Source organism: Cnephaeus nilssonii, assembly GCF_951640355.1.
Source record: "Cnephaeus nilssonii genome assembly, chromosome: 6".
Lineage (NCBI taxonomy): Eukaryota > Metazoa > Chordata > Mammalia > Chiroptera > Vespertilionidae > Cnephaeus > Cnephaeus nilssonii.
In genome coordinates, this window is record NC_137077.1 from 92,297,297 (window position 1) to 92,323,239 (window position 25,943).

Sequence of the window (25,943 nt, forward strand, 5' to 3'; positions counted from 1 at the left end):
ACCCAGGTTCTGCACCCTCCCTCTAGAAGCCTTCTCTCAATCCCGTTTGCCTTAGCTGAGCCATTATATCTCAAGCATATCAATTATTGCCCTAACCATGTTTTATAACGAGTCTCCCTCCAACCTGGACTGTGAGATCCTTGGGGCAGGGACCAGGTCTGATTCATCTCTGTGTCTCCACAGAGAAGTGGGTACATGCTTGCTGAATGAATACATGCACAAATGAATGTATGAAGTGGCCCCCCAAAATGGCATGTGGTAACAAGTTTGGGGGAAAGCAACTCATTCCCAATGGATGGGAAAGATAGATAGGCTTTCTGAATATATGAAAGGCACATTCCTCTGACATCTCCCAGTGAAAGAAGACTAAGAGAAAAGAAAATGCTTTGAGGAGGCTGAAAATTTTTCAGGAACTCAACACTAGGAATAGCTCTTAGCTGTCATTACTGAGTTTGGTCTAGGGAAGACAGATGCTTCTTTTTTAAAAAAAAAATACTTTTATTGATTTCAGAGAAGAGAGAGGGAATGATAGAAATATCAATGATGAGAGAAAATAATTGATTGGCTGCTTCCTGCACGCCCCCAACCTGGGCATGTGCCCTGACCAGGAATTGAACCATGACCTCCTGGTTCAACCTCCGAGCCACACCAGTTGGGGCAAGAGACACTTCTGACAAATCACATTCACACTCAGGCTGGCATTTCACTGCAGGACAGAGTCCCTCATCCTGTAAGGGTCTGTTATTCATGGATTTTCTGTCAACCCACAGCTTCTTAGTCCCTGGCACGCTTGGTCAACTACTATGTACACAGAAGGGAATAAAACTTCAGAAACGCATAACCCTGGAAAGTGCTATGGGCAGAAAGTACAGAAGCATAAAACAGAATTCTGGACAGATTTATGACAGAGCCATAAATGGCAATCCAGAGAAGCTGAGCCACACATCCCTTGAGGCTGATGGGAGTGAAGAATAAGCTCCTCCCATGCATGTTCCATAGGCGACTGTCCAACAGACCATGCCACTGCACAAAATAGATGGTCATTCTGATCCAAACTGCCAATTTCTATGTTGGCATGATAACCACACACAAAATAATTTTTCACCCTGATACTCACTTGGTTGAGGAAAGAGACAGGAGGTGGTGGGAATAGAATCCAGATCTCTTTGACTCTAAGTATATGTGGGATAAGGAGCTCATAGCAACTTCAATGTTGGGACTGCCTTCTTGGTTTGTGGAGCTCCTAAATGGATATTTAGACTCTAGCTGTGCTGAGAAAAAACATAATTGGTGTTACATATCAGCCAGGTGGTAGGAAATGGGAAAATGTCTCTCGGAGGAGCTGGGGCCTCCTTTCCCTGGGTGATGTCTTCCATAGTCGTGTGTGGACCCAGCTGGATGGGACCTGCAGCCTCCATCATGGGACCCCTGCAAATAGCTAGTCTCCTAGGCCATGGCCTTCTTGTGGCTCAGCATCAAGAGTGGAGGCCACTTCCACCTCCCCTAAGTGTCTGTTTCAAGGCCGGCCAACCTCTGTGGCACGTTCTACAACTTTCACTTTGATATTTAGTGCCTTTCATCTTCATCCTCAGACTTGTAGGGGAATTCTGATTTTGGCTTACAACTGTAGGGTCTCCCATAGTTTCTCTTGCCTATTTGGAACATCTTTGCTTCTTTCCTGTTGTGCCCTTAGTTAATTGTCCAAGAAACCCGGCTGCATAGCTTGTGCGGTGCTAGCTGGCTCGGAGCCACAGTGACTGTCTGCACTGCCCAGCCCCTGAAAAAGCTACCGCCGGTGCTCTGCTTTCAACCTCCCCACTGGTGTTTTAAGACCATAATCTGCACACAGAGTTTTTATTTGTGTATTTTTCTCAGGGCTCTGAGCTGTTGGAAGGCATTACTCACAATTCAATTTAGTGGAAATCTATCTGGATACTCAAGGTTGAGTTAAATTTACCAAGTATTTGTAAGCGCCTCCCTCACGCTCCTATTTGTAAGAGGGAGGGAGATAGAGAGCAATTGAAACCTAAAAATCAAGTATTCAGCAAAACATTGGTGAGACCCACCTGTCTGTGTAGCCAAGCAACTTGACGTGATGAAGTGATGCCACAACCTGCTGGCTGCAAATGGTAGATGTAACCTTAAAGATGGCTTGGCATGCCAAAGCCTGGGAAGCGAGCTGCTTTCCTTGAACAAGGAGGAGGCACTATGAAAAGAAGGCTTCTCTCTGGCTAGGAGGCGCCATAGAGTCTGGAGACATCACTCCTAACACTGCACCCTCCACCCCACCCCACCCAGCCCTGCCTGACAAGGAACTCTCTCTGCAGTTCAGTTCCGAGCTCCTCTCCTTCCCTGTGTCTGCACTGGCATATGAGGTGAAGCCTAGTGTCAGAGGCCTGGTCTTTGATTGACACCTCCCATCTTTAGCATGACACACCCAGGGACATAAGCCTTCACACGTGTTAACTGTGGGTTCCTGTCTCCTCAGGAACTAAAGAGGGCGAATGTTATTCACCAGTGGAAATTTCTTTAGGAGGAAAGGCACTTTCTTCTCTGGTTTGCACCCTGCTCACTCAAGAGCAAGAAAGCAGAGTCCTGTCTGTCTGAGAAAAGTGTTGGGCCAATAGTGTTTGAGGGAAGAGTAAAGTTACCAGATATAAACAACGTGTGCCTTCCTGGGAGAGCCTCAGCCTGGGAATTTGCTGCCCTGGCCTACCTTTTGAACAAGCTGGAAGAAGCCATTTGTGGGTACCAGCAATGGTGGGTCTGCATACCAGGAACTTCTTGAAGATGCTAAAAAAGTATTTTCTCACTCTGCAATTACACCATGCCTGGCATCCTAAGTGGGGAGACTAAGCAACATGTGTACTTTCAGACTCTTCAGGGACCATAAATTCTACCAAACAACACCGCCTTTTCTGGCTTTGCAATTAAAATGGCACTTTACCCATAAATGTAGGGCAGTAACAATAATACTATCTTGGGTTAAACTGGCATCTTTGTCTTAAAGAGCTCATACACTTCTTTTGGAAGGAAGGGATAAGTGTAACTGTTTTCATCTTAGTGACAAAGAAATGAAGGGGAGAAGAGGGTATAACACAGTGACCATAGATATATGTATCAATATCAGACTAAACACAGGCCACAGTGGCTGGCAAATGCAGGGCAATCTAGCAGCTGCGGGCCTCATCCCAGCGTTAGAGGACTGGCACACAGATAAGGCAGAGGGACAGACAGGAACTCGTACTCAGAGGGCACGGCAGGAGCAGACATGTTACATGTGGAGCTCCTACTTAATCCTCCCAAAGACCCTGTGAGTGGATATGGCTTTCATTCTACAAATGAAAAAACAGTCCCAAAAGTTCACCTACCCAGGAACCGGAGGCAAGTTTGTCTGACAAAAGCTCTGTGTCCGGCCCCCACACCAGCGGGACTTCTGTAACTTCACAAGGCTGAAATCCCCTGCTGCCTTTAGCAACAGAGCCTCAGGGCTCCATCTGAAATTCAATGAGCTTAAAACTGCTGCCAGGAGCCACCGACACCTAAGGGCAGGGTCCACGATGGTCTCAGACTTTGGGGTGGCAGTGGGAAAAAGAAAAGTTACTTTATATATGAAGTCTAATTTTGGGTGCCTTAGCTAACCTTAATCCATTTCTTGCACTCTCTATAGAAAGCTCCTGTACAAAGAAGCTCTTATCTGCTTCACCATATATAGAATAAGCACCCATCACCAAACGTCCTTTAAGAGGTGACTTAGTCTTTGGTCCAAATGAATTGGGCCTATCACTTTTAAAGTGTATCACTTCAGTAAAGGGTGGAGAATTTCTTGTTTTCAAAATGTATGGCGGTAGTATTGACCTACAAAGGCCTGAGTGAGGCCTGCAGTGTGGTCGGACTGTGCTGGGCTGGGGTTCATGTCTTTACACGCCACGTGCATCTTTCTCATTAGCTGCTGCAATTGATATTTTTTTATTTTATTTAATGCTGAGGTAAAAAAATACTTCATGTAATTAGCCATTTGCTACCCCAAATATACTAGAAACATTTAAAATGGAATTAATTTCTCCTTAGCAACTCTTAACATGTAATAAAGATCAAAGAGATTTTTTTTAAAAAAGGTTGGCCAGCAGTTAAGTATATCACTGACTTTGTTCCAGGTTTACTGTATGTATTGCTGAAGTGAGCAGTCATTGATTTTGTCTCTCTTCTTGCCCCAGTCTCCATATAAGAATATTAAGATACTAGAGGCCTGGTGCAAGAAATTTGTGCATGGGAGGAGGATCCCCCTCAGCCCAGCCTACACCCTCTCAAATTTGGGACCCCTTGGGGGATGTCCGTCTGCCAGTTTAGGACCAATCCCAGGGATCGGGCCTAAACTGGCAGTTGGACACCCCTCTCACAATCCTGGACCACTGGCTCCTAATCGCTCACCTGCCTGCCTGTCTGGTCGCCCCTAACTGCCCCCTCCCCACCGGCCTGATGACCCCTCACTGCCTCTGAGTGCTGGCCTGATTGCCCCTAACTGCCCCCTGCTGGCCAGGTCACCCCCTACTATCCCCCCTGCCAGCCTGGTTGCCCCCAACTGCCCCCCCCCCCCGCCAGCCTGTCGCCCTCCAACTGCCCCCTCTGCTGGCCTGGTCACCCCACACAGCCTGCTGTTCAGTTGTTTGATCATCCCTCACTAACCTCCCTGCTGGCCTGGTCGTAGACAGCCATCTTGTGAGGGCGAGATGGTCAATTTGCATATTATATCTTTATTATATAGGATATTATATACGATTATATAAGCAATTATCAATCCAAAGTATTTTGTTAGAATATCACATGGGTTTTTCACTGTGTTAGTGGTTGTAGGAGAAATCAAAGAGACAAAAGAAACCGTCCCTTCCCAAAAGTAGGATGACAGTAGACTCCTCCACCTTGAGTATGGCACCTAACAGGTTCCAGTAAGAGTCACTGCCTTGCCTGGCCAGTGTGGCTCAGTAGTTGAGTGTTGACCCATGAACCAGGAGCTCATGTTTGATTCCCAGTCAGGGCACATGCCCGGGTTGTGGGCTAGATCCCCAGTAGGGGGCATGCAGGAGGCAGCTGATGCAATCAATGATTCTCATCATTGATGTTTCTATCCCTCTCTCCCTCTCCCTTCCTCTCTCTGAAATCAATAAAAACATTTTTTTTTAAAGAGTCACTGCCTTTCCACCTACCTCTTCTCCTCAGAAGAAGTACCCTCCTGCGGAAGTGGGGAGGTGGTCTTGTGATAAAGCCTTTGCTTGATGGCCTGAATAAAGGTCTAAAGCCAGAGCCCCAGTCTCAGCACCTACCTTCCCCATGCCTCCTTTTATGACCTATAAAATGAGAATAGAACCTGCCTTCTGTGCAGTCATCCAGAGATCCTTTTATGATCCAGAATAAAAAGGGCTATAGAACTGCAAAGTTTTATTTATTACTATTACTCAGCAGGGAGTTATTCCCAGGCCTTCCCTGGCAAGGGCTCTTCTGACTCTACCCAAGATTGAGCTCAACTCTGAGCATAAAGATTAGTCTGCTACATAGCTTGAAGAATCCTTATCATTATGCCCTGAACCATCCACTATCTATCCTCAGAGGCTAAGAAAAAGCTTTAAAATCCTCTGTGACCTTCTTCTCAGCACGATTTTCTAAAAATGGTAAAATGTTCATCTTGAAACATAGGTAGGTATGCTCTGCTGGTTGGGTCCAAAAGCAATAGCATGAGCTGGGATAAATGAGGTGTTGCTAGAAACTTGGGCTATTTGTGGACTCCTAGAGAACAACTGCCCTCTAGAAAATAGCTATAATATCTTTAGAAATAATTTCCCTTCAAAGGCCCGGGGAAAACATGCCAACTGGACTTTTAAAGAAGAAAGGTTTATTTTGTTTGGTACAAGCAAACCAGCATTACTTCCAAAAGCTGGGTAAGAGCTGTGCAGGTCAGTCTGCGGGGTGACACTGCCACCTTGTGGTGGGCACACTGCAGCACGCGGAGCTCAGCAATGGGAACATTACACATTCTCTCTGTTCACAGTATAACCAGAACTGTTAAAAAAGAAACCACGTTTCCAGAACAGCCCACCCTATGGAGAGGCTAATTCTTCTAGAAATGGCCCATAGTAAGAAAAAAAATTAAGCTTGGCATTTACTGTGTGATATGAGCTAAGCACTTTTTCTACCCACTCAATGCTTAGTGCCAGGTGTACTGAAGCATGTATTTTATTTTATATTTTTAAGCTTGACTGAAAAATAGTCAAAAACATTTTACTTCATATTACATATACTTTTTTAAAAAGGCAGGAACATTTAAGGTAACAACACTTAACAGGAAAAAACCTTGAGCTGGAGGACCTTGAGAATCCGTTTTTAAATGTTTTGCTTTCACATAGTCTTTTTCATGGCTGCTTGTGTCATGTTGAAGAGATAAGCTTCGTAGATTATATTTAAGAAGTTGTCGTCATTCTGGAAAACAAAACCAAAAGACCCAAAGGAATGTGATTGGCGGGCAGGAACAAAAGGCTTCCCCCGTCTTGAAGCTGGCCTGTCGAGCCTAAGATGCTCATCTCTCCCTGTCTGTCTAACAGCTGGCAGCTTTAAACTGCACATGTGAATGGTAAGTGGGGCTGAAGCCAGGCCAGATGAGTCCGCTGTTGCTTTTCAATGGTCAGCATGTTACACACAGCACAGACGGGCTGCCCAGCTGTGTGTATGAACAAGGCTCACTCATGAGAAGCCTGGGTTTGTTGGTTGGATAGGAAGGACTTGATCCAGGTCAGTGGTTCTCAACGTTTGGTTAGGAGATTGCTAGCAGATACTTGGTTTTTGGCATTAGTTAAGCTTTTACTTGCAATGTGCACCGTTGGTACATCAAAGCCGGTGTAATTCTCCGTTAGCTATGGAAGTTTCTGGCCTTGGCGAGTGGACAGCAGTTACACGGGCAGTTGATGGGCTCTCCCGCCTGGCTAGGGGCTGATGGAGAATCACGGGTCTAATCAGTGGTTTTGTTTTTAATTATGGAGACTTCTGCTTCACACCCAAATCCTTTAAAGCTTTAGCAATTCACCCACATTGCACATTCCCTCTTGGCACCCACACACAGAGTTAGCATTATTCTCACGCAATGAAGGAGAGCTACATATCCCTGTTTTTCTTACAAAGTGACCACAAAGTCCCTCCTGTGTCCTACCAACAGGCAAACACTAAAAACAAAATGCTTAGTGACTTCTAACAGTTCACCAGGAAAGTATGTCTAAAACGTGGAAAAAGTATGATGTACGCAGAGAGTGGAGAAAATAATGCCTAACATTGTACAGGGACTGCTCTAGGCTTTCAGTCTTGGCCCCTGCACAGAGATCTTTGGAACAATGTGATTAAATGGAATGAGCCAGAAGAAATATGAAAGTTTAAAATTTAAATATTTTCAATTTATTGTTCTCAGATGGTCTATCTAAGTCCGCATGAACTTATCATAAATGGCTTTAAAAGGAGGAAACTATGGGCATCCTGATATTCGTGAACTAGTAAAGCATGATCATTTGTTGCCCCTCTTTAACAGATAGTCTTCCACTTTCTAGCCCAATTCCTTCCATTCTCTCTAAAATACGTCACCTTAAAAAAATGTTTTTACTAATAGAGACCATTTTCTTCTTAAGATGAGACATCTGCAAAAGTGCTAGCCTGCTCTCTAAAAGCCATCTGAAGCTTAAGCCAAATATCACAAAAGTTTTCTTAAAGACTGTCTAACAAAAAGTACCTAAAGATGTTAGCTGAAGTGTGTGAAGTCTGGGAAAAGCATCCCGCTTTTCAAGGCCTGCCACTTATTTGTGGATGTGCTTTGCTGGGCAGACAGCCCAGAGGCCGAGTTACTACTGCAGCCCCCACTGCGGGCAGCAGGAAGCAGCACTCTGGAGCCAGACTGGGGCTGGAGCTCAGCTCTGCTATTTACTAGCTGTGTGACCTCAGTTTCCTTGTCTCTAAAATGGAAAAATGATAGTGTTGCTGTATAAGGACTCAATGACTTAATGAAAGTAAACATTGTAACAGTGCCTGACACAGCTCTGTGTGTCAGCTGTTATTATCTCATAGAGACAAAACTCATGGCTGCCAAAGAAGTCCCATCACTCTATCCTGTCCTAATTAGCAGGCTTCGAAATCATCTGTAAAATAGCCCTAGTATCACAGCCATTACTTGCTCCCCTACCTGCTGGCTCCTTGTTCAACAGTCTGCTTGAACTCTCCACTAAGCACCAGTGCTTGCGCAGACAGCATCACTTCTACTCCCAGAGGTGGTGAGCTCTCAGTTTGCGCGCCCACAGCATCTAGTCCTTCTTTTCTGACAGGTGACAGACTGGAGGACTTAGTCAGTCCTCCTCCAAATTACAGAACCCTTAAGGTGTCAAGTCACCTAAAGCTGCAGTTAGTATTCTGAATCTCACCCAGCCAAGCACAGAGCCACTGTGGATGGGGGTGAATTCTTACATCGCTCTCTTATTCCTGGGCAGTAGTACTTAGGCACTCGCTAACTGAGGCCTTATCTCAGAGTGGCAACCGCCAGGCGAGCAGGATTGGCCAAGGTAAGAAGAGAGACGATGGCCTTCCTACCTGAATGAGGAACAGCAGTGCTTCCTGAAGCTGCAGCTTGGTCAGTGGGCTGAGCACGGAGGGCTCTGGGCTCTTCAGAGGCAGGAAGAGGCTGGTGGAGGCGGCAGCTGGTTCCTGGCTTCCCAGGGACAAGAGCCCGCTGTCCCTCTCCTTTGATGGGCTACAGGTAGGTTGTGTGAACACCATGGGGGACATGAGCAGAGAAGGAGCAACTGTAGCAGGGATGCACTGAGGTGAGATGACCTGCTCATAGCAAATACATACAAAGAGGGCAGGTGTAAGCAGCAACTCATTGATACAATGGGTACAGAGACAAAGAGGCCACTCGCTTGCGAGAGTGGATATCGGTGAACTTAAATCCGAATTGTTCAGAATTTCACTAGACAGGAAAAGCTCGGTTTGGGTGCCCACAGCATCCATTCCTGTCCAGTTCCCCACATATTTCCCTTGTCCTTCCTAAGCAGCTCTGCTCAGTCCGCTCTGGTGACTGTTGTTCCCTCTGCATGGAGTGCTTGGCCTCTGAGCAACACTTTATTTTTCTGCTTTACTGTCATCACTTGGCAACATGCATTTAGGACTGCTGGCCTTTTCCTCAGGGCTAGTTGTCTACTACTCTGACCTACAGTTCCAACAACATACATGAGTTGTTGGAGGCACACACATTTCCACTCGATTTTTCTGTGGAGGAACCGCTGTGAGTGGTCCTCCTCACTCATTTCTCACCAGGAGGGAGGCATGATTCCCGGGTCCATCCCGATGGGATCTGCCTGCCTGCAGAGAGCACACACTTCCCGCTTCTCCGTGCTCAAGAGGCAGGGGCAGGTCCTGGGCTGGTCGTGCCAGCACTGCCAGTGACTTGTCTGTCTGGGCGAGTCTGTCTACCTCACTTGGCTAACAAACGTAACACCAAGTCTTCCAACAGCGTTTGCAGTTATGCAAGTGACACTTAGATCCCTGTCTCACTGATGCCTACAGCCCTCCCTCATCTGTTTCTAACTCAGGTGAGAAAATGTTATTATCATCCCAAAGCTCCATAAGAACTCGAGGAGGGGTGTAAAGGCCAGTGATCATGAAGCTGCTGTAATTTTTAAATCACTCCCTTGGTATCTTTTGGGGCAGAAACCAGCCTTGAGGAAGGCAGCTGTTACCTATCCCACTGCTATTCTGAGGAGAGGGGCTGAGGCGGACGCTCCCGGAGGAGGATGGCCAGCACCGCGAAGCTGACAGTGTGCACTTTCCTCCGCGGCTCCACGCCTGTGAGCACTGCAAAGCCAAGAGAATTGTGCGTGCAGACGTTTATGTCCAACTATCAACCCCGATTGTCCTAGTGTCCGGTCTAAACCATCAAAGAGAAAAGGGGACACGATTACATTGAAATGAGGATGAGTGGCAAATACTGTTTCCATAGAAATAGGTACTCAGATTTGAGATTTTATAAAAAATAAACACGAGCTCTCTGACTCAGCGCCACACAGACACAGGCTTATGCTCCATGCTTATGATCTTGGTTTTCAAAGAGTGGAAGATTTTGTTGTCTACTTGCCAAGACATGACAAACAACCAATGATGAGATATGTAATAGGGAGAACTTCCTAATTTTTAAACCTATTGCATTTTCAATGAATTTGTACCAATCCAAATGAGAAAATAATCCAACCTCCAGATGTTACCCATGGCAATGGAACAGCTTGTGGTTTTCTCTGTTCTAAGTTACTGATGAACATAGAGATCATCTTCCTTAAAGGATAAACAACTTCTAAAAATTACAATATTTTTCCCCTCTCTGGAAATGTGTGTGTGTGTGTCGGGGGGGGGGGGGGGGGTACATGGCATATTTATCCCTCTCTCCATCTTCATTAAGCTATGCAGAGGAAGCAAACCAGAACAGGCCGGCCTTTGCAGAGTAATGGCAGGTTTCTCCATTGACGCCCCGGCCCCAGGCCTGTGGGCTCTGCAGAGGCAGGGTCTGTGCTTGTCACCACTGTGCACCCGTGTGCAGCACAGTGCCTGGGAGGGAGCAGTGCTCAGGAATATTTACTAAATAAATGAATAAGCAACAGTTACTGAGACTAGAATAACAAGAGGAGGTCAGACATTTCATATCCCAGAATGAAGACTAGGATCTCCTACCATGTCTATGTTCTTTCCCACATCCATGTCTTCACGCCTCATAAACTGTGAAGATTTAACTCTCCCAATAAAGTATCTGAAAGGAGGGGAGCTCCTAGATTGCTAAGCAAAGCAAAGACTCTCTTTCCAGGCAGAAAGTTAAGGTGATATACAATGCACAGAAGCGGCTTTGCAACACTGTTCAGGACAGGTATGTCCCTAGAGCACAGAAGGGGACTCTGCATTTCACTGCATCACAGTAATGACCCCCACCCAGTGGATACTTACCTGGAAAAGGGGAGTCTGCTTTTCCGTGCTGGATGTCTTATCAACCCAGGGTTCCCAGGGCTTCCCTGCTCCAGAGCTCTGCGTTAGCACAGGAAACTTCGCTGCCAAGGCTGGGCGGTTAGACGTGTGCAGCTGCTGCTCCTGCTGCACAAGCTGGAGCTTTTGCAGTAACTCTTGAGGGGAGATCACTCCAGAACCACTAGGCTGACTGCCAGAAAGGGCGAGCATTTGTCTTGGGCACGTGGACTGATCTTTTTCATGAGCCTGATGTCCTAGTGCCTGAGGTGGAAGGGAGCCATTGAAATGTACCAGTGGTGGCTGAGCCACCACCTTTACTGAAGCTGCAGGGGTGGCCGCAGAGAGGGCTGTGAAGCTCAGGGCTGCTGGGCCGGCAGGTGCTGGTGCACCAGGGTCATACTTGTTCACTGCCGCCGGGGTGCTCTGGAGCTTCTCTAGCAGGTTTAGAGTTCTGGAAGCACCGTGGACTCGAAGGGACGTCCCAAAGCTCTGGGGAGACCCCAGGTGGACAGGACCAGTGAAATCCTCCCCAGCAGGAGGCTCGCTGCCATTTTTGTAGGGCTGGTTTTCAGGCAGCTCTGACAATGGGTGAAGGTCGGCACTCCTGACCAGGAGTTTCTGAATGGCTGGACATAGCTGCTTCTCTATGGGGGGTGAGTGTCCTTTGGGTTCCTCATAGGACAGGGAACGGATAACCCCCTGCCGAATTGGAAGTTTCTCTTGCTGCTGCTGGTGGAGTGTCTGTGGAGGCCCCACAGTTTCCTGACATGTAGCTTTGTCCTGCTTCCCAAAAAGTGCTGTCAAGGACAAGTGTTGGGGTTCAGGGTCTGAGGTCTGAAAAAATAAAAATGTCTGAAAATGGATCTACATACAATTTGGTTATATGGGGGCTATGAAACACAATTCACCTAATCAATAGTTTCTTCTATTTATAAAGGATTAATTAGAGAGTATAAAAAACTTAATTATAGTAAACTTCACAAAATTGAGACCTTAATGCCAATAATTTTCACAGCATTCTTCCCTTCTACTTTCAAGATAGCTGTTATATTTTAATATCTGTTGAATGATGAAAAAGGAATGTGAGCTTTGATAGGCCTGGGGTTCACAGATTGGGAACCACTATGGTACAAAATTATATATACCAGAAGGTAAGTAATCTCTTCAACAGGAAGTCCATCTAACCCTGCAAAGTATAAGATACTGAGAATACACAGGAATATGAGGATTTCAGAATTTCTGATAGCTTTTCACACAATTATAGAAATTTAGGGTGAGAGGAAACATGTCAGTTTGTTTAACTTGATCCTTTCAACTATGTGAACTCTGAGAAGAAAGATACCTCCTAAGTAGCTAACGGGGCTCACATTTTTTTAAAAGGAGCCTACAAGCCATTTCTACACAGGGACCTCTGACACAAACTGCACTTCATGGCGAAGCCTGCACTCTCTTTCTGCCTTCTGAACCAGCCCTTATAAAGGAGTTCCTGGAATCCTATTTTGACCAATGGGATGGAGGCTTTCCCCATCCAATCAGAGCTGTGTAGTTCTGACCAACCAGAGTGGCACTATTGGTGCTTTTGGACCAATCAAATTTCAAGGATTTGGAGTCCTCATTTACATGAGGACAGAGCAATCAGGGACCAGGGGCGGGGACTTCTGTCTACATAAGCCAGCTCCCCTCAGGCTCTGGGAGCGCACTTTCCTCTTTCCGTGGGAGACTCAAGACTGTTTTCCTGGCTGAGCTGAATTCTGGAAGATGTCTTGCAGTAGCAGAGCAGACCAGCACAACAAAAAGCAGATTGGCACAGAGTAGAGCAGAGTTGTCCAGCTCTGGGCCCAGGGCTGCCTGGCCCAGGGCTGCCTCGCAGCCATGCTGTATCACAATTGAGCTATTTTGCACTGAATAAAGTTTCCTCCTTCACTGCACCCCAAATTGAGGATTCCTGTTCGCATTGAGTTGGTACCAACTATTATTGGTTGACAACTATATATTAGTAGCTTTAAAAAACCATCAAATCATAAAATCTACCTTGGCCCTGCCAGTGACAAAGTTGCTTCCTTCCTACTCTATATCATCGCTGCCTCTTTCTGTTGCTTTCTGTATTATTAGGCTAAGAAAACAGGAACTTCATTCTTAAATCAACATATTCTCACTTCTCTATTAAAATAACAAATTTCCATGGAAAGCAAACAATAAAAGAAAGCAAAAGATAATTAGAAAAGACTTATTTTTAAAAAATTCAACATGAGACTTTCATTAGCTTATCTTTATGTCTTTTGGTTCCATTTTATTTTTAAAATTAATTTAAACCAATTCCTTAAAAAAAACAACACCCAAAACCGTTAATGAGGCATAACACCTAGAAATGGAAACAGCCACATTATATTTACAATAAAAAATGGGACTATACCCTGGCACGTGTGGCTCAGTAGCTTGGGTATCATCCCATGCACCAAAAGGCTGCCCGTTTGATTCCCAGTCAGGGCACATGCTGGGTTATGAGCTCAATCCCTGACGGGGGTGTGTGCAGGGGGTAGCTAATGATGTTTCTCTCTCTCCCCCTTTCTTTTCTCTCTCCCTAAAAATCAATGTTAAAAAATCTTAAAAAAAAAATAATGGGGCTTGTAGATTAGCAATTTTGTTAATGCTTTACTATTCTGAAATATATATTCATATATGTATATACTAGAGGCCCAGTGCACTAAATTCATGCATGGGTAGTGTCCCTAGGCCTGGTCAGCGATCAGGGCCGATCTGTGGGGCAGCCGGCAGGGTGATCAGGGGCCTCCCACTGGCAGTGGCCTTGGCTGGCCTGGGGCCTGCAGGCTGGGGGCACCTCCTGCATTGAGCGTCTGCCCCCTGGTGGTCAGTGAACGTCATAATGACCAGTCATTCCACCGATTGGCCAATTTGCATATTAGGCTTTTATTATATAGGATTCATTCAAAAACTGCTGTCATAATTAGATGCAAATACAATGACAAATCATCAGGTTTAAAAGGGACTTTTATACCATTCCTTAGGACAGGAATCCCATTCTGTATACACAGTGGCCTAGCATTATACCTGGTACAAAGAAGTGTTCAGAAACGTTAAATTGAATTTTGGTGTCCTGGCTGCTTTGGGGAACCAACCATCAACATCAGCAGAACATGGGCCTCTTGGGTAATATTCCTGTTAACTCTAATGATGTTATTAGTTTGTTGTTGTTTTTTAAAAAACACATTATCCTGTAAGGAGTTCAAATCCACAAGAGAATATGGTAAATGCCAAAAGTAAAAATTTTAACCCCTTTTGAGAGTGAATTATTAATAATAAAAGAATCCCTAACTTGAAATCTCTCTCTCTCTCTCTCTTTTTTTTTTTTTTTAATTTACCCTAAAGGATCCTCAAATAGGACCAGGCCCTCCTGCTTTGACTATACTCTGGGTGAAAGTTTGTTACGAACCTTATGCAGACACCATGAATGAAAAACAGAGAACTGAGTACCTGGCTGGGCGGAGGTACGCGCTGCTGCTGGTTTTCACTGGGCTTCACCGGAATGGGTTTGATGAGATTGGGGTTGTCATAAATGGCAGATGAACTGGTTATCTGTTTTGGCTCAGAACAGGTTTTACACTGAAATAGAAAAAAGAACCTTATTTTTGGTGTAAAAGAAGCTTTATTCTTTTAAAAAGAACATACTTTCCTTCTTGTTCTTTATTTTATTTAATTGGTAGCTATTTTTTTGTAGAGTTTTATGTACAAAACAAAATCTCTTAATCTTTTTTATATTTGAGTATAAATAAAATTTAAGTTTATTTATTTTTTAGTTACACAATTCAGTGCCCTACAATATTACCAATAGTATCAGCCTGCAAGACCTAGAAGATCTTAGATACCTGGATACTTTAAAGGCTATCTATATACTTAAGAAGTAATAGTTTAAAAATATAGTCTAGTGCTTTTTAATGATAAATAACGATAGAAACTATTCCTTAAATACCATGTCTGGATTGCAATAGCAATTGATTTCAAGTTGGAGAGTTCCAACATCAAAGTAACTAACCCTTTTTGGTCTACAAATCAAAAAGTAAAGCTGACTCAAACCACTGATTTAAAAATTACTAACATCATCTTTATTTAATAAGTGACTTTTTGGATAAACAGAATAATTCAAATCTGAGTGTTCTGAGCCACTCACTACAAATTAGAATTTCACAGAGAAAGAGATGAGACATGCCTCATCATTTCAAATACCAAATCATTATCATACATCAACCTAACCAACCATGCCATTATCAGCATAGTAGGATTCATAACAGAAGGAGCACAGCAGCCATGTCGGCATCTGACTTGTTACAAATAAAACTGAGTATAAAAATGCTCGCTTCTGTACTACAGACTCTCTAGCATTGTTGGTTTCAATTGTACAGTCAAGGCCCCAGGTCAGGAAATATTTCACACTGGAATGTGTGACAAATACAATCTTGTCCCTCAGAAACCCAAGGTTCCCAATGTGTCTTACAGTTATTGGATTGTATTTTCTAATTCAAGGATAGAGAGGTGTGGGGTCAACTACCACCGTGTTCACTTAGGTTTATAAAGGTAACTGTACGAAGGACTCATTATTTTCTTTTAAGAATTCTGTAAATAACTGGGATTTGGCATTAGTATTAAATGGGATGTGAAATACTTTATGAATCATAAAATGTTATTTCTAATTCTTCTGAAGTGAATTATGGTGATTAGTGGCATGGACCAACGGGACTGGCTTTTCAAGATATGGCTAAGCAGCACAAGACGATATAGTCACTTACAAAATTTTAGCATGGAAAGACTTTAACTTCTGCTTGCGTTTAAAAGAAAAGTGGATGTTTAGCTTACTTCCACCAAATGACCCTTCTGTACTCCTTCATTCTCTCTATGATCAGGGACCTTGAATTTTAAACTAAGGAAAAAACAGATTTTTCCCACCTTCACTATGCACATATCCACATGGGTCAACAGGCTTGTCTGTCTTTTGCTTGCATAACCCCAGGGTGACTTTTCTAGGTAAAATTTCCAGGAGCTGTTTTCTATGTTACTGCAATTGTCTACCTATCTATGAATCCTTGCTTGTATATGAAAATAGCTCTCTATCAAATTTCTCAGAATTAAACATCACCCACCTCAATAGTTTATAGCTCATTTTCTAGTTGTTTAATTTTATATTCTTCTCCAACCCAAATAACTTTAAAATATTGGAAAAAAATCACAGTTTTGTAAAAAGTGTATAATGGATTCTTCACAGAGAACAAAAACTATGTCACATAATTCTAATTTATCACATACAAACACACAAACACATTATCTCTGCCAAGAGAAGAGTCTGAAAGAAAATACAACCAAAGTGTATTTGGGTTTACAGGGTTGTGGGTGGTCTTTCTTTTTATTTTATTTTAAAATTTTTATTTATTTACTAGAGCCTGTGCGTGCACTGGTGGGGTCCCTAGCCCTGGCCTGCTCCCTCTCGCAATCTGGGACCCCCTCGGGGGATGTCGGAGAACCGGTTTTAGCCTGATCCCCACAGGCCAGGCCGAGGGACCCCACCGGTGCATAAATCTGCATCCGGCCTCTAGTATGCATATAACATCTTTGGTTAATCTCTTTCCGCCCTCCGCCTATCCCCTTCCTTCTGAGATTCATCAGTCTGTTCCATGTTTCCAAGCCTGTGGTGGGCCTCTGCCCCCTGGTGGTCAGTGTGCATCATAAGTTACTGGACGGCCGGTTGCTTAGGCTTTTATATATAGAGATTTTAGAGAGAGAGGAAAGAAAGAGAGAGCAAGAGAGAGAGAGAGAGAGAGAGAGAGAGAGAGAGATCAATTTGTTGTTCCACTTATTTAGGCATTCATTGATTGATTCTCATATGTGCCCTGACTAGGGTCTGCACTCACCACCTTGACATATTGGGATGATGTACTAACGGACTGAGCTAACCAGCCAGATTTTCCTTTTTGTTTCTGAATTTTTTCACTGAACATCAAAAGACACTTAATAATTTCTTTAATTTCATAAATAGATCTCAGCAATATCTAGAACTATTAATTCTTGCCTAAAACCACAAAACGCATAATAGTCCACTTTTGAGTAGTAAGGACTTAACTATGTAGCCAACAAATCACTTCTGGCCTGGTTCATTTATCTTCCTGAGCTTTGTTATCTTATGGTTCATTTGCATCTTGACAAGAAGGAAGGAGGTAAAGGAGATGCCACTCAAATTAATATCATTGCTACTTTACAGAAAACTCATAGGAGGTTATTTCTTAGGGAGAAAGCATAAAATATTAACCCAAATAAGTGTTTCAAATTATTTTATTAACTTTACATAAAAAGTTGTATCTGGTACCACTAGGCTTTATTTATCAATATCATATACCTATAGCATAAAATGTTTCCTCCTCAAACTTTTAGGAATTTTCGTGAATTTAAAATTTTTTGAGTTGGAAAAAATCTCAGAAGTAATTTATTTAGTTTAACATTTATACAGAGAAGTAAAAAAATTTTTATACTATCCCCAATATGTAATCATTCAGTATCTTCTTTAATGCTTCCAATAATGGAAAATTCACTTCCTCATAACAAGAATTCTGAGGAAAATTTTTGTTTTCTTTCTCTTTTGCCCTCTTTCCATTTCCCCATTTCCTATATATCAGAACCATTTGGCTCATGTTCACCATTTTCTAAAATGTCTGTTGGTGTGTGAGAGAGGAGGAAACACAAATACAAGGTAAATAAAAGATGCAATGGATGTTAATGGGGGAGCACAAACATCTGGTGGGTGGATCAGAAGTAACATGATGGGCAAAGAACATGTGAAATGGGCCTTGAAAGACTGATGATATTTTATAGGTAAACGAGAGGGGATAGCATGGGAAAAGGCATGAAGGCACTTTTAGGAAGAAAGATTGTTACTTTGTTTGGTAGGAGTTTCAAATATTTGTAAGGGGCAGTGGGAGTAGAAGGTATTGGGTTAGAAGAATTATCTGAGCTCGGCTGGTGTGGCTCAGTGGTTGGATTCCCGGTCAGGGCACTTGCCTGGGTTGTGGGCTCAATTCCATATCTCATCATTGACGTTTCTATCTCTCCCTCCTTCTCTGAAATCAATAAAAAAATATATATTTTTAAAAAGAGTCTGCAGGTTCATAGATACTAGGCAATGAGAAAACAAGAAAGATTTAGGCCAGAGCAGTACCATGATCATATAGGTTACATTACATCATCTGGCCGTTAATGACAGAAAGAATAATTTCTTCTGTTGTTTACCTCACAGTTGGAGCAATTGACATTATGTCTATAACATATTTGATTGAATGTCTGCACTTCCTGTCACCACTGTAAGAACCCATCTATGGGAGCATAATGATGAACAGAACATTGTTTCAACATCAAGTTAACACTGTTGTGGGAGAAGGTGACTTAACTGTAAAAATTGAGAAAGAACAAAATAAGTTCTAAATACTAATAGATGGTGAGTTCAATGGAAAGAATAATTAATTTGAATGATGTGATCTGGGAAAACTCCATGTAAAAAGTGGCATTTTAACTGGGCCTTGAAAGACATGTAGAGTCTGAAGGGCAAGTAAAATGAGGGGAAAACCATTCCAAGTTGTAGGTATAGTATAAAGAGAAGTCTCCAAAGCCATGAGTGTGTGTGAGTTCCATGTTATTTTATGAGACAGTCAGGTGTCGCTATACGAGGCAGCACTGGAGAGGCTCAGGAAACCAAGTTTATTCTACTCACAGGTCCTAGAAACAGGAGGCACAGCCCACTACACAGGGCCACATGGGGAAGCCTCTCGATGGTCTGGAGGGAGCATCTATATAATAAAAGCCTAATATGCAAATTGGATGGCGGAATGACACACACTGACCACCAGGGGGCAGATGCTCAACACAGGAGCTGCCCCCAGCCCACAGGCCTCAGGACAGCCAAGGCGGGTGCCAGCAGGGGCCCCTGATCGCCCCACGGGTAGCCCTGCAGAGGGAGGCGACCAGTGGCAGCGGTGGGGGGCGGGGCCGGCAAGTGGGCAGCACCAGGCCTGCCAAGGCGGGTGCCAGGGGGGGTCCCGCCAGTCACCCCACAAATCAGCCCTGATCACCAGCCATGCTTAGGGACCCTACCTGTGCATGAATTTTGTGCCACAGGCCTTTAATTATAAAATACAAATGGTACAGTGTGTGTGTCTGTGTGTGTGTGTGTGTGTGTGTGTGTGTGTGTGTGTGTGTGTCTGTGTGTTTGAGAGAAGAGAGGGAGAAAAAGTATTTGTTCAATATTTACATTTATTATTTACTGGCCACATAAAACTGAAGTTCCTGGAGGGTAAAATTTTACTTTTTAAGATTAATCTATATCCCTGACCGGTTTGGCTCAGTGGATAGAGCATCGGCCTGCAGACTGAAGGGTCCCAGGTTCGATTCCGGTCAAGGGCATGCACCTCGGTTGCGGGCACATCCCCATGGGAGGTATGTAGGAGGCAGCTGACCGATGTTTCTCTCTCATCGATGTTTCTGAGTCTCTATCCCTCTCCCTTCCTTTCTGTAAAAAATCAATAAAATATATATTTTTTTAAAAAAAGATTAATCTATAGTGTGCCTAACATAGTATAATTAATAAAGTATAATTCATTATCTGACCATTTGCCAAGTCATTAGGCTACCTTTTAAAGATTTTAAGAATTAAATAAAATAAACAATATAGAAATAGTTATTACTGACTAAAGCTGGAATTAAAGCATCTCTGTCCAAGCCCTACGATAGAATAATGAAACTCTGATTTATTCATATTCATTCCTTCATTCAACAAACATTTATTTGGCACTTATCATGTGCCAGGAACTTGGAAGACTAGGGATGTTCTTTGTACTCAAGGAGCTCACAGTCTAATAATAAAGGGTGAGTCAACAATCCAGTCAAAGGCATGTTAAAGGAACTCAGTCAATTGTCCTTTAGTATGTCCCACTTCATTCAGGACTTTTCTGATTGTTTCTTGTGGTGTCATTTGTTTCCTATCTGCTCCTTACTTCTTCCTCCCTTTCATTTTCTATAAACTAGAAAGTTAGAGCTCAAGTCTTAGATTCAGGATCAACTCTTTTGGCAAGAATATTTCAAGGTGGTGCTATATCTTTCACATTATATCACAGTAGGAGGCACATAATGTCTGGTTATTCAATTTTTAATTATGTTCATCAATGGGTTCAGGTGGTGGCACCCTAAACCCTTTCATCAATTCTTCTCATATTATTAACAACTGATAATCATTGCCTGAATCAATTATTTTACTAGAGTGTTTTTAAGTTCTATCATTCTATCTACATTAAGAAGGGGGAATTCTTGGAATTCTTTAATAGAGAACTCCCCCTCATCAACAAGGACTATTTGGTTACTCTGAAATATAGTCCATACTGGCCAGGTAGAATAAATGCTTAATTATTTTTCATTAACTACCAATTTTCAGAGGAAGGAGCTGGTGTCCTAGTATCTCCAAGGATAGCCAATAATTATATTTTTATTTTGTTTTATATTTTTGGTTGTGTGCTCTCTCTTATCTCTATGAACTCAGATTTTATCAATTCAGTGGGTTTCAATCCACTGCATTCTTTTTCTTTTAATATTTTTATTGATTTCAGAGAGGAAGGGAGAGGGATAGAGAGATAGAAACATCAATGATGAGAATCATTGATTGGCTGCCTACTGGGGATTGAGCCCACAACCCAGGCATGTGCCCTTGACCGGAATCAAACCCAGGACCTTTCAGTCCACAGGCCGACGCTCTATCCACTGAGCCAAACCAGGTAGGGCTGCAGTCATTCTTGTTGATGTTAGAATTCATTACTTTGGTTGGTGGTCCCTTCAAGCTGACTACTGTGCCCCTTCCACATGATCCTATTTGTTTGGCTTTCAAATCCTGGAATTAGGAGTTTCTTTAAAGAGCCCGGAAACCTTTCGTGAGGAAACAGTATTTAGAAACAATAATCTGGGGGCTAGAGGTATTTATTGCTACTGGATTGTCACTTATTTCTAGGTCTTTTCAGGGGGAAAAGTTAATAACTACATATTTAAGGAATAAAATGTCAACTAAAATGTCAACTAATTTAGACATTTGCATTTAAAATGTAACATTATACATTAATTTATTTTTTTCTCTTACACTGAAGGTTTTATTCTGACCACAAGTTGACCCTTGAACAACATGGATTTGAATTGTGTGGATCACTTATATGCAATTTTTTTCAATACAGTACATGTGCCCAGACAGTGTGGCTCAGTGGTTGAGCACTGACCCATGCACCAAGAGGTCACAGGTTTGATTCCTGGTCAGGGCACATGCCTGGGTTGCAGGCTAGATCCCCAGTAGGGGGTGTGCGGGAGGCAGCCAATCAATGTTTTTCTCTCTCTTATCAATGTTTCTACCTCTCTTCCCCTCTCTCTTCCTCTCTTTCTAAAAATCAATAAAAACATATTTAAAAAAAATACAGTACATGTATTTACTCTTCCCTGTGATTTGTTCATAATAACATCTTTTCTCTATCCTTTCATTGTAAGAATACAGTATATATTACATATAATATATAAAATATGTATTAATCTATTGTTCATGTTATTGGTAAGTCATCTGGTCAATATTAGGTTATTAGTTAAGTGCTTGGGGGAGTAAAAAGTTATATGTGGATTTTCAACTGTGTGTGGGGTCAGTACCCCTAACCGACACATTGTTAAAGGGTCAACTGTACTCATTTATTATATCTCATGACAGCTGAAAAATTACAATGCTAACAAAACCACTGAATGAAGTTTATAATTTCTTTGTAGTTCTTTTTGTCCTTAAAATATAATCCACTAGGGGTATTTAGTTCAAATAAGGGGTTCTGAAGTCACTCTAATTTTTTTCTAAGTAATTATGTCATAATATATTTAATTATGTACATTTATTTCATCTAATTTTCAAATTCTAACTTTTATTTTCTTTTCTAATTTTATTCTTTGCCCATGTTTCTAGAGATGTTAATCTTTTACTTCTCGATTTTTATAAAAGTGCTTTATAAAATAGGAAAATTAACCCTCTTTCTATTATTTAGCTATAAACACTTCTTCTTAGTTTTCAGTACCTTTTCACTTTGCTTGTGGTTTTTATAAACCATGATACACATTTTTTAAAATTTCATGTAATTTAACTAATTACTTTTGGGTTTTGAGTCATGGTTAGGAAGATTTCCCCTTTCCCAGACTACAAAGAAATCCATACAAGTTTTCTCCTGGTACTTGAATAGTTTTACTTTTACATTTAAATTCCTAATACATTTGGAATTTATCCTGCATATGGCACAAGGAAGAGATCCAATTTTGCATTTTTCCAAATGGCTACCAGTTAGCCAACATCATTTAATTAAAAATCTATTAAAATAACTGATTTGGAATTTTCATCTTTATCATATCCTAAATTTCATATACACTGGGGTCTCATTTTGGACTTTCTCATCTGTCCCATTGGTCTATCTGATTGTTTATGCAGCAACACCAATACCACACTGTTTTAAGTGTTCAGGCGTTAATGTCTTAATATCAGGTAGAGCTAGCTCCCCACTTCTCTCCCACCCAGTATGGCTTTTCTTTGCCAGGGTTTTCCCCAGTTATTCTTCCTTGCATATTTTCCCACAAAACCCTTATAATCAACTTGTCTGACCTCAGAAGAGGAAAAAGAAATCAGTTTGTATTTGTTTAGGAATCATCTTAAATTTATAGATTAATTTATGGGGAAGTGAAAACCTGAAGTTTTATCTCCTTGTCTAAGATCAGGACATATATTTCCATTTGTTCAAGTCTATTTTTATGCCTTTCAGGAGTGTTTAAACGTTTTCTTTATATAGGTTTTGCTTGTTTCTTGTTATTTTATTCCAAAGAATTTATATTAGTTTATTGCTATTTTTGTTGTTGTTAATCTCACGCGAGAATATTTTATCCATTGATTTTTAGAGAGAGTGGAAGGGAGGGGAAGAGACAGACAAACAGAGAGAAACACCAATGTGAGAGAGACACATTGATTGGTTGCCTCCCACACACGCCGACCAAGACTAGGGATTGAGCCTGCAACCAAGGTACCTACCCTTGACCGGAATCAAACCCTTGACCCTTCAATCCCCAGGTCAATGCTCTAATCACTGAGCAAAACCAGCTAGGGCAGTTTGTTGCTATTTTTATGGGGGTCTTCTAGTAAACCTTATGACTGTGTACTATTTGTACATAAGAAGGTTACTGATTTCTCAGGCTACCTTTTAATCTATTTAAAAGAAAATAGTCATAATCTCTTAAAAGCAAAGATTTTAGTTTTCATATAATTTTGTTTGGTCGAAAGAATAGCAGTTAAGACTTTCTTAATGAGTGTGTTCCCACTGTGGGAATTACCTATGTATCACAAGGGCAAACAAAAACTCACCTTTGTATATTCATCTTTGGCCTTGGTGAGCATTCGTAAGATATCTACTTCCTTCCCCTCTCCTGAACTGAGGATCATTGGGGAGATTCCTGCTCCAGTTTCTTGATGGGCTTTCAATTGTTCATACTGAGTTAGGCTAGAAAAGTAGAGGGGAAGAGCCACACAAGGAAAAACAATTCAACACATATGAATTTTAAAACCATCCAATTCTCACCCAGTTGCTTTTATCCTGTTATAATCATCCCATATAATAAAAGGCTAATATGCAAATCAACCGAATGGTAGAACGACCAGTCACTATGATGCGCACTGACCACTAGGGGCAGACACTCAATGCAGGAGCTGCCCCCGGTGGTCAGTGCGCTCCCACAGGGGGAGTGCCGCTCAGCCAGAAGCTGGGTTCATGGCTGGCGAGTGCAATGGCGGTGACAGGAGCCTCTCCTGCCTCTACAGCAGCACTAAGGATGTCCGACTGACAGCCATCAGTTGGACATCCCTCAAGGGCTCCTGGACTACAAGAGGGCACAGGCCAGGCTGAGCCCCCCCCACACACACACACCGAGTGTACGAATTTTGTGTACTAGGCCTCTAGTATTAAAAATAAGACTGCTTAAGAATTGAAAGAAGGAAAATGAGATTTGAGGGAGTTCCTGAGTTCACTGACTAGATATATTAATCTAGAGTAGAGGTGGGCAAACTCCAACCTGCAGGCCAAACCCTGCCCACTGCTGGTTTTTGTGGCGTTACAAACACAGCCCCTGTCTGTCCTTAGGCTGCTGTCTCAGATTGCCTGCAGAGTTGAGTAGCTGTGACAGAGGAAGTGTGACCTTGCAAAAAAATATTATCTTTGCCAACTCCTTCCTCATTTAGAGCATTTGAAAGGACTTATTAATTGCTGAGGAAACCCAATTTTAGAGTTCTCAAAAACCGAGCAAACTGCATGGCAAGTCAGATTTCCCCCATCCTCCAAAGTGCCTTAAAGTCAAAGCGAGGTTAATCCCAGCTACTCAAATCATATGGTTCTCTGGAAATTTGGAAACAGTGAAGATTCCCTTCTAGGAGAGGGGCATATAAAAAACAAAGCAATAAGGCATGTCTTCTGTTTTCCTGAAAACAATACAGAAGGGAGACCATATGCTCCTATATGCAGCTAGGTGGCATTGATAAAAACACTTGTTCCTTTTGTGTGCTTTGACTTACAGCTCAAATTCTTTTATAATTGCCATGAAGTTGGTCAAAAAGATCTGAGAATGTATTGAGAGGTTTAATTCTAACTGAGGAAGGGCTGGAATCCATACATATCAGCTGCTATTGCTAGTCAACAATCAATTTCCTGCCCCAGCTGTTAAGTAATTAGTGCAGAATGCTGGCGATTTTAACATGGCCTCTTGGCTGAGCTGCAGGGTAATTTTTAATCTATATGAAATCCTGCTATTATTATCCATTGCACAGTTGACACTAACATGAATGTTCTAAGAACTAGTTGTTATAGTGGTAAATACGAGTTTGAACACAATCACAATCTGAAACCTGAGCTAATTACCTAGAATTAGCTATCATCACAAGCTAGATTTTCAGAAATCAATTATATTTATATAAAAATGGTCCCAAAGTTTCATTTTTGAGAATCACTTTTTAGTAATTTCATTGCCCAAAATTTAAAATTGGAAATGGTTCTTTTGCATATAGAGCTGCTTTGTCAACTCATGTGGGCAGCAGCTACACTATGTGCTCAGCTGAGTCCAGTCACGACCTGAGATACAGCACAAGCGGGAAATATGTCATTTCCTCTAAGCCAGCGGTCGCCAACCTTTCGGACCTCACGGACCACCAGTTGGCAACCGCTGCTCTAAACCATTCCCTTAAACAGCAGGGAAGTCACTGCCTCACAGCATAAGCCCTGGGCTCAAGAACTGCTCAAAGATGGGAGAAATCACAAGGTAGCATGAGAGTAGAAGAAAACAAGATGAGAGAGAGAGAGAGAGAGAGCATCTTAAGTACTCACAGTGTTGGAGGGTGGGGAAACCCTGAGCCTCTACAACTATGGGTATGCACTTAAAGGAAAGCACTGAGGCAGGAAGGAAATGAAAGATCTGAGAGAATCTGGAGCAGCCTTTCAGAATGTCTCTGAATGTTCTTTCTACTAATAGATATACTGATAACTTTCAAAGAAAAAACTGCCAAATGACAAATAAGGAAGATATTAAGGAAAATTGCCATCTGGAACAACTCATATTACAGGTATTTCACACATGCAGAAAACAATGAGGTGAGCCATTCCACATGATAAATGTTACCTAGCGAAAATGTAAAGAGTTGTATTTATGTCTCTTTTTCACTTATAAAGTAACTAGAGGCCCGGTGCACGAAATTCGTGCACGGAGGGGGGTTGTCCCTCAGCCCAGCCTGTACCCTCTCCAATCTGGGACCCCTCAAGGGACCCCTGGGATCGGGCCTAAACGGG

At 42.4% G+C, this 25,943-nt stretch overlaps 1 protein-coding gene across 1 annotated transcript in view; it reads right to left on the reverse strand.

Annotated features, from left to right (window-relative positions):
• Positions 1-4,660: 4,660 nt before the first annotated feature.
• Positions 4,661-25,943, reverse strand: part of DCP1B (decapping mRNA 1B) — a 56,511-nt gene continuing 35,228 nt past the window's right edge. The window contains exons 4-8 of the mRNA XM_079775054.1: positions 23,480-23,615; positions 14,518-14,646; positions 11,008-11,859; positions 8,611-8,853; positions 4,661-6,471 (exon numbers count right to left, since the gene is read on the reverse strand). Of these exons, the coding sequence (XP_079631180.1) occupies positions 6,391-6,471; positions 8,611-8,853; positions 11,008-11,859; positions 14,518-14,646; positions 23,480-23,615 (1,441 nt within the window). The 3' untranslated portion in view covers positions 4,661-6,390. The remainder of the gene's footprint in view (positions 6,472-8,610; positions 8,854-11,007; positions 11,860-14,517; positions 14,647-23,479; positions 23,616-25,943) is intronic.